The sequence below is a fragment of the Amphiura filiformis genome, chromosome 15 (assembly GCF_039555335.1).
Source record: "Amphiura filiformis chromosome 15, Afil_fr2py, whole genome shotgun sequence".
In the NCBI taxonomy this organism is placed as follows: Eukaryota; Metazoa; Echinodermata; class Ophiuroidea; order Amphilepidida; family Amphiuridae; genus Amphiura; species Amphiura filiformis.
Genome location: NC_092642.1, coordinates 9,631,900 through 9,644,410, shown reverse-complemented (window position 1 = coordinate 9,644,410; position 12,511 = coordinate 9,631,900). Strand labels below are relative to the sequence as shown.

Here is a 12,511-nt window from a genome sequence, read left to right as displayed (position 1 = left end):
TGTCTTGTTAACCAGACCAAAAATGCTGTACTGTACTGCTCAGGTCAGGGGCGGATTTAGGGGGTGCAGCCGGCGCGCCCTCTATTTTTTGACTAGCAAAGGCGCCGCCTAACTTAAAAATACAAAAATTAAAGAAATTAAAAAAATGAACAAATTCGGTCATGAACAGCAAACAATGGGCCAAAACCGTTGAGTTTTCGAGGGGGTAACCCCCTTAACACCATTTTTTCGTCGTCGACCAAAAGGCGCCCCCTCTATCAAAAATTCCTGGATCCGCCCCTGTAAATCACATCGCACCTTCACCCTGACGTCAGACGCAAACTAGTCTTTTTAATTCAGTCTTCAATTATACATGTAGTTTGATTTGCGAACTAAAATGCCTCTAGTAGTATACTAATCAGAGTGAAGGGGATGATTAAAATTCTATAACTAGCATTCATAAAAAGTTTGTTTCTATCTTTTTTAGTATCTGGCTTGTATTTCAGTTTTGGTGGCATATCTTTTATGTTGGCTTAGAAATTAAAAAGGAAAAAGGAAATTATAAAACATATTCAATAGCTAGCTAGAAAAGGATTGAAACAAGTAGTCAGAAAAACAAGCGGTTTTGTTAGAGAAAAAAGTGAACCAAAGAACAGTGGATAAAATGACATAATTGTGTCAGTTGTCATCAACAATTAAGGATAGTACAGGGACTGTCTTTTGTAATTTGCAGGAGAGCATTAAATAGCTCTTCTGGAGCTTTCAAGCAGAGCTGTTAAGAGCATTTACAATATAATGTAAGGAGAGAATAGTCATCTAAGGAGAGCTAAAAATCACTCTCCTATATCAGATTTAAGGAGAGCAGTAGAGAGCAATAATTGCTCTCGCTCTCCTCAAAAGACAGTCCCTGATAGTATTAGTGCTTCTGAAAATCCATTAGCACATTTAGGCAAACAATAAATAAATGTCTCAAAGCTGTCGTACTCATTTGTTAAATGTATCCAAGAATCAATTCTTTTAATTGCAAACTAGCTCTAGCTGCCAGCTTTACTATATATTGAGTGTATTCACACTGGGGTAGAAGTCAAGATTTGGTGTACAATTGGAATCTGTGTAGTTCATTCATCTTGTTCAAATTCTTGCAAACTTTCGTAGTTTACACAGAAGTTGATTGGCAAGAATTGAATGATTTCCACAAATTAAGTCTGCAGAATCAAGATTGATTCCCACACAGTGGAACAAAATTCTGACCCTGCTTGGAGAAATTGGCCAATTTATTTTTTTTCTTTGATTTTTGTAACAATGTTTAAAAGCATAAATTGATAGAAGAATTGTGAAATGTATTTGTGAAAATATTTCATTATGTGTATAAAAATGTAAGTCGAGCAATAAAAAAAATTGCCTTGTCATGAGTTTTAATTTAGACCTAATTATGATTTGTGATCTAACTACATGTAGGTAACATAATGTGCTAAGAACAATTTACTAGAAAACAAAACGATAGAACCGGTTATTGTTGTTAGAACCGTGTTTAATTTATTTGGAAAGTTCTTTATAATTAAAAAAAAATACATGAAAAAAATTGGAAACATAAAAATGAAATAAAGTATTGAAAATGCCTTAAAATGCACTTGAACCACATATTGATGGCAGACATTAATTACACAAGACCTATATCTGATATTGATGAATTACTTTCATATGTCACATATTGTGTATGCGGACCACACGGTTGCTATGCAACCAATGGTTATTTCTTGCACTAATTAAGTGATGCGGAAAATTGCATACTGGGGTTAGTTACCAAAATTGATGGCTATGAAAATTCAAAACAAAGTAATTTGGTATCAGTTACATGTATCATTTGGCTGTAATATGGTGTTGGGAAATATTGAGCAGAAGTAGATATGAAATTAATGTAGTTAGTGACTGACGCAATATAATTTCCACTAATTCTACCATTTTAGAATTCATATCGAAGCCTCTGAGGAACATCTTGTATGCAAAAAGATATTGTGTTTAAAATTACATTCACTCCTTTCTTTCTTTCTTTCTTTCTTTCTTTCTTTCTTTCTTTCTTTCTTTCTTTCTTTCTTTCTTTCTTTCTTTCTTTCTTTCTTTCTTTTCTTTTCTTTTCTTCATTTGTTTGTTTGTTCGGTCCATTCATTCGTTCGTTTGTTTGTTCCTTTGTTCGTTCGTTCATTCATTCATTCATTCATTCATTCATGCAGATTTTAATAGCCATATTTCATTCAAATTAAATCATTAGGCCCTTCGCACTTGATTATTAGTTTCCTGTTAAAGATTTTGAAAAAGGGACAAGGTGACTTTTAATTATTAATTATTAATTATCTTTTATTTTCTTTATTTAGTTTGAACTATTACAAGCAACTATTGACTCACTTTGACTAGAGCGGGCATTTAATTATTTCACAACAATATTTGATTTTATAAATAAGTGAAGGTGGAGTTGTACTCCTTTTTTATTCATCATTATTGTTGATGTTATTAAAGTCAGAAAATGGGAAGTAGAAGTAGTTGAAAGTTATTTTAAAGGAGAGAATTAGAAATATAAATAAAATAATTAATTATTTTGAGATTTTCAATTTTGGACGCGGGCGGTAAACAGGAAACTAATAATCAAGTGCGAAGGGCCTTACAGGTTTAATCCTTAGCATTACAAGCACATGGTTTGCACACAATGAAACATCAGCTGATTTTTATTTTGACAAGTTGATTTTTGACTCCATTACATCATCACCTTATTGGTTTAACCTTTCACCTTAACTTGTATAGGTTGGGGAAGGGGGAAAGTACCAGCACAGTAATTTTTGATCAAGTAATTTTTGTGTTTCAACTCATTTTTGTGTTTCAACTCATTCAATAACCACATCCATGTAGAAAGGGGTCACAGCCTGTGGGTCCTGGCTTGGGGGTCCAGGGTCTAAAACCCCATTGTTTAACTACTTGGTGTCTGTATTTCTCACCTGGACCCTTAAATTGGTCAATTTGGGCCATAAATGCCAGATATCTTGTTTGGAAATTTTTTTTTTTTAATTTGTGCTTATAAAATATGTAAAGAACATGAATATTTATGTTGCGTAAACATTTTATTGCAATATGCAATTGCTTTGGCACTGGGAGGTGACAGTCCTATTAATGTATATGCTAGGAATGCCTTGAAAATATGTTCATAAAATGGCTTCATTGATCATGATTGTGCAAAAGTACAATTTTTTTAATTTTGTCATCGCATATATGCAATGCATGGAAAATGCTGAAACCAGGCAGCTAATTGTTCCATGAAAATTTTAGACAGAAATTTTGGCAATTTGGAGGAAAGGTAAACCTTCCCCAATAAAGAAATAATGGGAAATGTTGATATTTTTTGTTGGAAATTTGGCTTATCTTCTTGGGAAATGCAATATTGAGGGCAAATATTCTAAGAAATTGCCTTTGGTTTCTGTGTGCTGCATTTATTCAGTCTTCCACTTTTCTACACTTTTCATCTAATACTTTCCAATATTTTTTTTAATTTTTCAGAAGGCGCATCTCGTCTCGGACAGACAACTATCCTTTGCCAGAACGGCCAGAAGACGTCCTCCCACAGCATTACCTAGAGAGCGTCAAGGAGGCCCTAAGTAGCTATGTCACGCCCTCAGCAAGTGGGACGTCATCGCCTTCTGAAGAGACTGAGACACCTAATGCCCTGGTGCTGTCCAATAGTCATGGCCATAGTGGATGGACGACAGGCAACTCCACAGAGAGGAGTAGCCTCTTCTCATGGGCTGATGATGTAAGTGTAGACTTGCTCAGTCTTCCACCTCCATGTTACCCATTTTTTTTTGTAACATCATCAAAAGAGGAACTCATTTACCATGCATTTTCAGCCTAACTTTGCTTCCAAATTATTTCTTTACAATGTAAGACTGTGACCTCCCCCTCCTGGTTATGCCCCAGCTAATGTTAAATTCTACTCATATGATATAAGCTGTTTCCAGAAGTTTGTCAAATGTTAATCTTATATTTTGTACATGGCACAGGGAAAATGCTTGATTTTTGAGAGCAAAAGGCGTGAACCAGTTTTTGAAAATTTGCAATTTGCGCATTTTTTTCCAATATGCATGATTTTGCTCCCCAAAAAGCTTGAAAAGCTTGCAATTATTTGCGATGGTCTATATAGTGTACTTTTTTTTTTAACATGGATTGTGTTGCAGAACATTATACATAGATTCTTTGATTTTAGTGTTTGAAAAAGGAGTACTTGAAAAATGATACTTTTCGAAAATCTTTAAATAGGAAACTATTTAGGTCCAGGAATTGTATGTAGAGCCACTACGTACCCAATTCAAATGGCAAAAGTAGTCTTTGCAGATTTCCAGATTCAATTTATTTACAATGGTATTTTTTTAAACATTTTATCAGTAACTCACTCACACTTTGTTTTGAATTACTCTGCTTAAAATTGTTTGTGATACTTTTTGTCCCGTTTCAGGAATTCGACAAACAAGCAGCGCAAACGGTGCAGAAGATGTTTGACGAAATTGACGACATGCTCTTTGAGGAACAGAAAAATGCTATGACAAGTTTGCAATTACAAAATGAATGCAAAGAATGGAATGCAAGGTTTCCTCACATAAGGTATATAAAATGAATGCAAAGAATGGAATGCAAGGTTTCCTCACATAAGGTATATAAAATGAATGCAAAGAATGGAATGCAAGGTTTCCTCACATAAGGTATATAAAATGAATGCAAAGAATGGAATGCAAGGTTTCCTCACATAAGGTATATAAAATGAATGCAAAGAATGGAATGCAAGGTTTCCTCACATAAGGTATATATGTTTTTGTTCACACTGACTGGATCAAACAAAGATAACTCCAATCAGTAATGTGTTGTAACAACTAAATAACAATCTGACGTGATGGAAATTTTCCCTGATAAGGATCTGCTCATCCTGTGTATTTTCTGTGCAGGATGAAGATTTTATATCATATTATTTTGTCTTTGACCATGTGCATATACTGCTATAACACAATTCATCAAGACTTACTCCCAATTCCAGAAAAAAGTATTATCCTGTTTTGCTAAATGAAACATAGATAAATCCTAATCCTTTAGCCAGAGGGGTGTCCAGGTGTCATTTGGACACCCTGTTTTCAATTTGGACACCTTAAAATTCTGATTTTTATAATCATGATAATGGAGTGAATAGGAAGTGGCCACCCTGATTTTGTAGAATAAGGTATTTTTGACCATTTTGGACACCCTAAAGACACCTCTCTGGCTAATGCCTTGACCTGGCATTATATGCCAAATTGTTGTATTTGGCCAATTTTGGAAAAAATGCCCCAAACATGCATTTTTAGGGTGTTTTTCGTATGAGGTAACAGTCACGCCCAAAGACTTATGTACAAAGACTAATTTCAAATTCAGGCTATGCATTCTAATTTTTGGAAAACATAATTTTCTAATCTTAAATAATAACCAGTTATCAAAATTAGCTTAAAATGGTAGCAAAATATATGCAAACTCAGAAACTCTTAGTGTATACTCAAAATTTTGAATGCCTAAACTTGTGTCAATTCTTTGCAGCTGCAATTGTAAGAAAACATGCAAGAATGCATGTTTTTAGCCCTTATTCCCAAAAATTGACCATATATTAAAATCAGACTTTATTGGCAGTTCCGACTTAAGGATTATGATTGGTCTATGTTTCATTTGACACAACAGGTTAATATTTTTAAATCCCCAAACATTCTTAAGTGCTGTATCCATATGCTGTATTTTTCTGGAATCAGGAGTAATTTGAAGTGTGTCTCCCTTTGTACTATAAATGTATGTGTAATCTATTATGAAAACCAAATACAGCAAAAACAGAATGTAGACCTTAGTACTTGTTATACTCAGGGGAACACAATAGGGATCTGATACTGTGAGGGGATGGGAAGAATAATTTCTAGTTCATCGATTAGTATGGATCATTTGGAATATTTACATGTATAATGTAGAAGAGCTACTCCGGTGGGATCAAAGTGGAAATGAAAACAACATGGAGTTGGGTCAGTATACAGCTTAAAATCAGGTTAACCTTCCCTAAGAGAGTGAAAAACAGGTCTTAATATAATGGGAAGGAAAGTTAAAACAGTTGTCTCAATAAAATGTCTTAAGAGAAATTCTGGGACTATATCAGGGATGTGGAACAAATAGGTTGTAAATAAGTGTCACACTCACAGTTGTATGTAAATTACCTGTTAAACAGAATGTAACAAGGTTTTGGGGTTTGTAAATTTGCTGTCCTGGTTCTGAAATGTTACCTCATGTGGTTAACATATGCTTAGTAGAATTTTAGACTATTACAGGTATAATATTTGTCCTTTAATAGAAGTTTTAAAACAAAAGTACCACAACCAAATTAAAGAACTGTGCTGTTTATGTTGTTGAATGCTAGAATTGAGAAGGAACTCCTTTTTTTTTTACTAGGGGACTATTATGTTTTGAAATAAAGATAGATTTGAGATGAAGCTCAGAATTCAAATATTTTTGATTAAAAGGAGGAGCACCAAATTAGTGAAGGATCCTAACATTTTGAATACAGATATGCCCATTAGAAAGGCATATTGGAAAAAACCTCGAATTAATTATATCTAATGAGCGAGCACCAAGCCACTAGTTCTCGCAGCATAAAGACATAGATTAGCTTATTTGCTTTGAACCCCAAACATGTTCAATAGGAGATATTATCAGACAAATTCGGCAAAAGCATGTCACCAAAAGACTACTCAGCATAATCTACCCCCCCCCCCTAGGTATCAGTTGGCAGTATTCTCCAATTAAATCAAGAGAAAAAATAAACGTTTTTTGTATGAAATACGTTTTTTGACCAGTTCAATATGATTCAAAAACACAACTGGGAAAATGTAGAAAAAAGAAGAAGAAGAAAAAAAAATTCGGAGAGGAGACTTGGGTGGGGTTCGAACCTAGATTAAGAGCGCATGCAATACACGCCTGATATAAAAATTACGATACAGCGCTAACCGATTGCGCCACACAGGCAAGATATATATTTGAGGTAAAAGACAAATTTAATGAACAAGAAGTGAAATTGTTTATAAAACTAATTTATATCTCTCATCTGTGTTTTATTTGCAGTGATTAACAACAGAAATCAAACTAAATCCATATTTAAGCAAACAAAATACAAAACAAAGGCAATTTAAAGTCCTCTTTTTTTTTTTAAAGTGGGGGGTGTATGGAACAAGGCATGCATGCGAGGCGTACAAAATAACATTTCTTGAAAACAATGCGCCATGTTTATGCACGATATATCATGTCCGACTGCCTTAGGATTGTTCAACTTTTGTATGTTACCCTAAAATGATGCAATACAAATATTTGTCTCGAAATGCAAGCATATTATGCTCATTTTTAGGGTTTTAGAGACCTTTAGTGACGTTGCACTTCCGGTCCGTTGGAAGTGATTTGCCTCCATGTAACTTGATACTAAATCAGACAGTGTCTGACACGATTTTAATTTTTTCTGTTCTGGTGTGATTTTCTATTTTTTTCAAGCAAATTTCATGGGGGGGGGGGCAGGGCGGGTGAATGACTTTAACTCTTTGGCTTTTTCCCAAAATGATTTCCTAATGATAGTATCAAAGAAACTTATCTTAAACGTATAGGCCTATTTGCTGAAAAATTAAACAAATGTACTAATTTTCAAAATTTCTACTTAAAGCCAGGGGGGGTGTTTTGCAACATGAATATTATAGGCCTACTAATAAACGCAGATATTTTTCCACAGAAATTCCTTGACCAGAATCTTTTTTCTAGAATGCTCAAAACATGGGGGGGGAGGTGTAGAACATGGATTTTGTTCATTTTTTTCTTTTTTATCTCATTTCCTGTTGTATATACCAATATGCGCGAGATTCAAACATTCTAATAATAGGCCTATTCACCAAAGGCAGTGATGCTCACAACTCTATTGTAATATATAACTCTTGGTTTTCTCCATGATCACTTTGCAATGGCCAAGGGAATTCTATTGAACAGAAAGTCTGTGTATTTATTACGTAACTTAATCTAAAGTAAATAAGGGGCCTTTCATTAGATTCTCAGGGGGGCATGGGAGTTTGGGTCAGGCAGAATTTTTTTTTGTTATGCGCATGGAATTTTTTTTTTCGCCTCCAAGAGCACCAAATTTTTTTTTTAGCGCCTTTTCGGCGGCGGTTATTTTTTTTCAATTTTAATGTAATTTTGTATACAAAGTTGGGTGGGGAATTTTTTTTTTACTCATCAGTGAGGCAAAATTTTTTTTTTTTCTCACTAGTGGGCAAAGTTTTTTTTTTTTCCTCACTAGTGGGCAAAGTTTTTTTTTTTTCAAAAAACTCCCATGCCCCCCCTGGAAATCTAATGGTGCGCCCCTAAACAGACAAATCAAAGTCTCTCCATTAGAAAGGCATATTGGAAAAAACCTCGAATTAATTATATCTAATGAGCGAGCACCAAGCCACTAGTTCTCGCAGCATAAAGACATAGATTAGCTTATTTGCTTTGAACCCCAAACATGTTCAATAGGAGATATTATCAGACAAATTCGGCAAAAGCATGTCACCAAAAGACTACTCAGCATAATCTACCCCCCCCCCTAGGTATCAGTTGGCAGTATTCTCCAATTAAATCAAGAGAAAAATAAACGCGTTTTTGTATGAAATACGTTTTTTGACCAGTTCAATATGATTCAAAAACACAACTGGGAAAATGTAGAAAAGAAGAAGAAGAAAAAAAAAATTCGGAGAGGAGACTTGGGTGGGTTCGAACCTAGATTAAGAGGCGCATGCAATACACGCCTGATATAAAAATTACGATACAATGCCGCTAACCGATTCGCCACACAGGCAAGATATATATTTGAGGTAAAAAGACAAATTTAATGAACAAGAAGTCGAAATTGTTTATAAAACTAATTTATATCTCTCATCTGTGTTTTATTTGCAGTGATTAACAACAGAAATCAAACTAAATCCATATTTAAGCAAACAAAATACAAAACAAAGGCAATTTAAAGTCCCTCTTTTTTTAAAGTGGGGGGTGTATGGAACAAGACGCGGCATGAGGCGCATAAAATAACATTTCTTGAAAACAATGCGCCATGTTTATGCACGATATATCATGTCCGACTGCCTTAGGATTGTTCAACTTTTGTATGTTACCCTAAAATGATGCAATACAAATATTTGTCTCAAATGCAAGCATATTATGCTCATTTTAGGGTTTTAGAGACCTTTAGTGACGTTGCACTTCCGGTCCGTTGGAAGTGATTTGCCTCCATGTAACTTGATACTAAATCAGACAGTGTCTGACACGATTTTAATTTTTTCTGTTCTGGTGTGATTTTCTATTTTTTTAAAGCAAATTTCATGGGGGGGGCAGGCGGTGAATGACTTTAACTCTTTGGCTTTTTCCCAAAATGATTTCCTAATGATAGTATCAAAGAAACTTATCTTAAACGTATAGGCCTATTTGCTGAAAAATTTTCAAAATTTCTACTTAAAGCCAGGGGGGGGGGGTGTTTTGCAACATGAATATTATAGGCCTACTAATAAAATGCAGATATTTTTCCACAGAAATTCCTTGACCAGAATCTTTTTTCTAGAATGCTCAAAGCTTGGGGGGGGGTGTAGAACATGGATTTTGTTCATTTTTTCATTTTTATCTCATTTCCTGTTGTATATACCAATACGCGCGAGATTCAAACATTCTAATAATAGGCCTATTCACCAAAGGCAGTGATGCTCACAACTCTATTGTAATATATAACTCTTGGTTTTCTCCATGATCACTTTGCAATGCCCATTCTCTTGAGTGGGGAATGCATATGAAAGTAACATTCAAGTTCCTCAAACAGTTCTGAACTGGAGGTCTTTTGGTGGCATGTTGGGTTGGGGGTACTTGATCCAAAACTTGGTACAGGTGTGCCACGAATTGTTTAAAAAAAGACACATAGTTATAATAGTAGCCAGTTGTACAAAATATGACCCATTCATAGATTAGGCTAGCTTGAATAAAAATTTTGGACTTTAGCCATAGTACTAGTAATTTAAAAAATGTTCAGTCAAGTTGACAAAATATGGACCATCCCCATAATAGCATCAAAACAAAGTGACCCATTGATTTAGTAAGTGGTGACAAATGCAACCCATTCAGATTACCGGGTGGGCACATATGTGACATGATCAAGAGGAATGAGTCAGATGTCGCTAATATTGTTTTTGAGATATTGGCAAAATTAGTGTTCAAATTCTTTTGTTTTATGTTGTTTTCAGCCATTGATAAATAATTGCTCATAACTTGGTAACCATATGTCCGATTTAGATGGGGTTAGCATCAAAATGTAGCATTCATAAACTGCCAGAAAATGATGTAAAAAACTTCTAATTGAAAATTGCCGACATGTGACTCATTCCCCTTGATCATGTCACATATGTACCTACCCTTTTCTACAGAGCACCCCCCAGGCAGGTTACATCGGAATAATACAATGGAAGCTATCTTTTGATGACTCTTCATAAGTAGAGCCTAATTGAGTTTTGAAATGAAATAATTGGCAGGCATATATCTACACAATGAAAACCCTATGAAATATTTATAGTTTGCTTGATGCATATAGTCCTTTAGAAGGAGAATTAATTAGATGGGGTCATTGGGTTTCAATAAGGTACAAGATCTGTGTATAACATCGTAAAAAGAGGAGTGACAGCAGACTCAAAATGTTTTGTGCCACTCATGGTTAATACGTATACTATAATAGTAGATGAGTGCCCTCACAACTATTGTTCAAACCCAAAAAATATATATTCAATCATCAAATCCTAGTAGCGAGTTTTGGTGAATTGCTTAATTAAATTCACATATTAAAAAAATGCATTTTATCTAATAGATGTTATCATTTGTTTTCATCCTACTGTAGAATATTAGGTCGTCAACTGCTGAAACCTGGAGACGAGGGATATCAGTACTACCCTGGCAATAGACCAGCCACTGCAGGGGAACTATTAGATATAGCGGATCATGAGGTCCCTGGTAATACTAGTCCAATACCTCAGGGGTAAGTGTAAGGTAGAAATTGAACAGTTTTTGTTGAAAACATGGGAGGGGGATCTTGATTTGTTTTGTATTGGGATTCTGAAGACCCACCCAAAATAAGAAAAAATGATGAAAAATATAATAATTTATGTTCAAAATGAAGCTACATTTGCAAACCTTCTGGGATTAAACGTTTTCAAGATTTTTGGAGAACAAATTTGAAAAAGCACCCCTTGAAACCAATATCTGGAAATTAGTGATTAGCTAAACTTAATTGTGACAATGTTCCCAGAATCTGTCGCACATCCCCATTCACACCTTTACATTAAGAACCCACCCCAGTTGAGTATGTTTACATGGAGCAAAATACTTTATCAGCCCCATCTTGTAAATGTCATTAAACCATGTTTCATCCTATTTTCTTTTGTTCACCCAATTTTAAAACATAACAGTATCTCTATCCTAATCCTTTACCACAACCATAACCTCAAACAGTAATCCTAGCCCTGAAATGAAACATAAATCTGAACCGTTAACCAAATCTTTCCTCCTAAATCATATTCCTGAATCCTGACCCCACAACATATCGCTTATTATTAATAATCATAGGGGAAAAATTGATATGGGGGCCAGGAAATGGTATGTTATGTGATTGAAACTAACTAGTCACCACAAATGAACTACCTGTTAGTTGCCATGGCGATGTCTGAGATGTGGTCAGTTGAACAGCTCAAATAATGGTGGAAAACAAAGCAATAATAAAACAAAAGCACATTTCATTATTCCATTTCACATCAATCCTGCCACTGGAAACAGACTTTTTTTTATTGACCTAATTTCATTTTTTTTCTTTGTCTCTCCCCAGTCTATCTATTTCAGGGAAGCACCTTGATACACTGAAAGTGCCTGCATCAGAATTAGCAAGCAATAGAGGGGATTCTCCCTCAGAGCAAACCTTAGCCTATCTAGAAGAAGAAATAATTGAATCAGATGGTTTTATAGAAGAATATTTAGCTTATGATCATTATCAGTAAGTAGATTTTTTCCATTGTTCTTCGTAATCATTGTAAACCTTGCAATGCCATTTGACACGGATCAATAGCCAAGTTAATGTTCTTTAACTCTACATATAATATCATGTATCGTAGAACATAAATGTGGCATGATCAGTGGAAATTGTGTTGTCATTGACACAAGAACTTTGTCAACAATTTTGTTGCATAATCCGACAGTTAGCAATACTAATCGGGTTGTCGACAAGGAAAAGAGAAAATAGCAATTAAAAAAAGGTGGCTGTATCATCACACTGATTGCAATGCATTAAGAAGTTCCAGAAAAGTTGTATCTATAATAATAATGTTAATAGAGAACAAACATGCGACACTGTACCGTCTTTCCCAAATTACCAAATTTCAGCAATTGAAAATACAGTATCCAGAAA

At 34.7% G+C, this 12,511-nt stretch overlaps 1 protein-coding gene across 4 annotated transcripts in view; it reads left to right on the top strand.

The window, feature by feature from the left end:
- LOC140171218 (protein FAM149B1-like) overlaps nt 1-12,511 on the top strand; it is a 64,113-nt gene that overhangs the window by 33,540 nt on the left and 18,062 nt on the right. For all 4 annotated transcript variants that reach the window (XR_011861577.1, XM_072194435.1, XM_072194434.1 and 1 more), the window contains exons 2-5: nt 3,523-3,775; nt 4,475-4,620; nt 10,955-11,092; nt 11,936-12,100. Coding sequence is in view for 3 of the 4 variants with exons in the window: in XM_072194435.1 (XP_072050536.1) it covers nt 3,523-3,775; nt 4,475-4,620; nt 10,955-11,092; nt 11,936-12,100 (702 nt within the window). In the remaining variant the exon portion in view is untranslated. The remainder of the gene's footprint in view (nt 1-3,522; nt 3,776-4,474; nt 4,621-10,954; nt 11,093-11,935; nt 12,101-12,511) is intronic.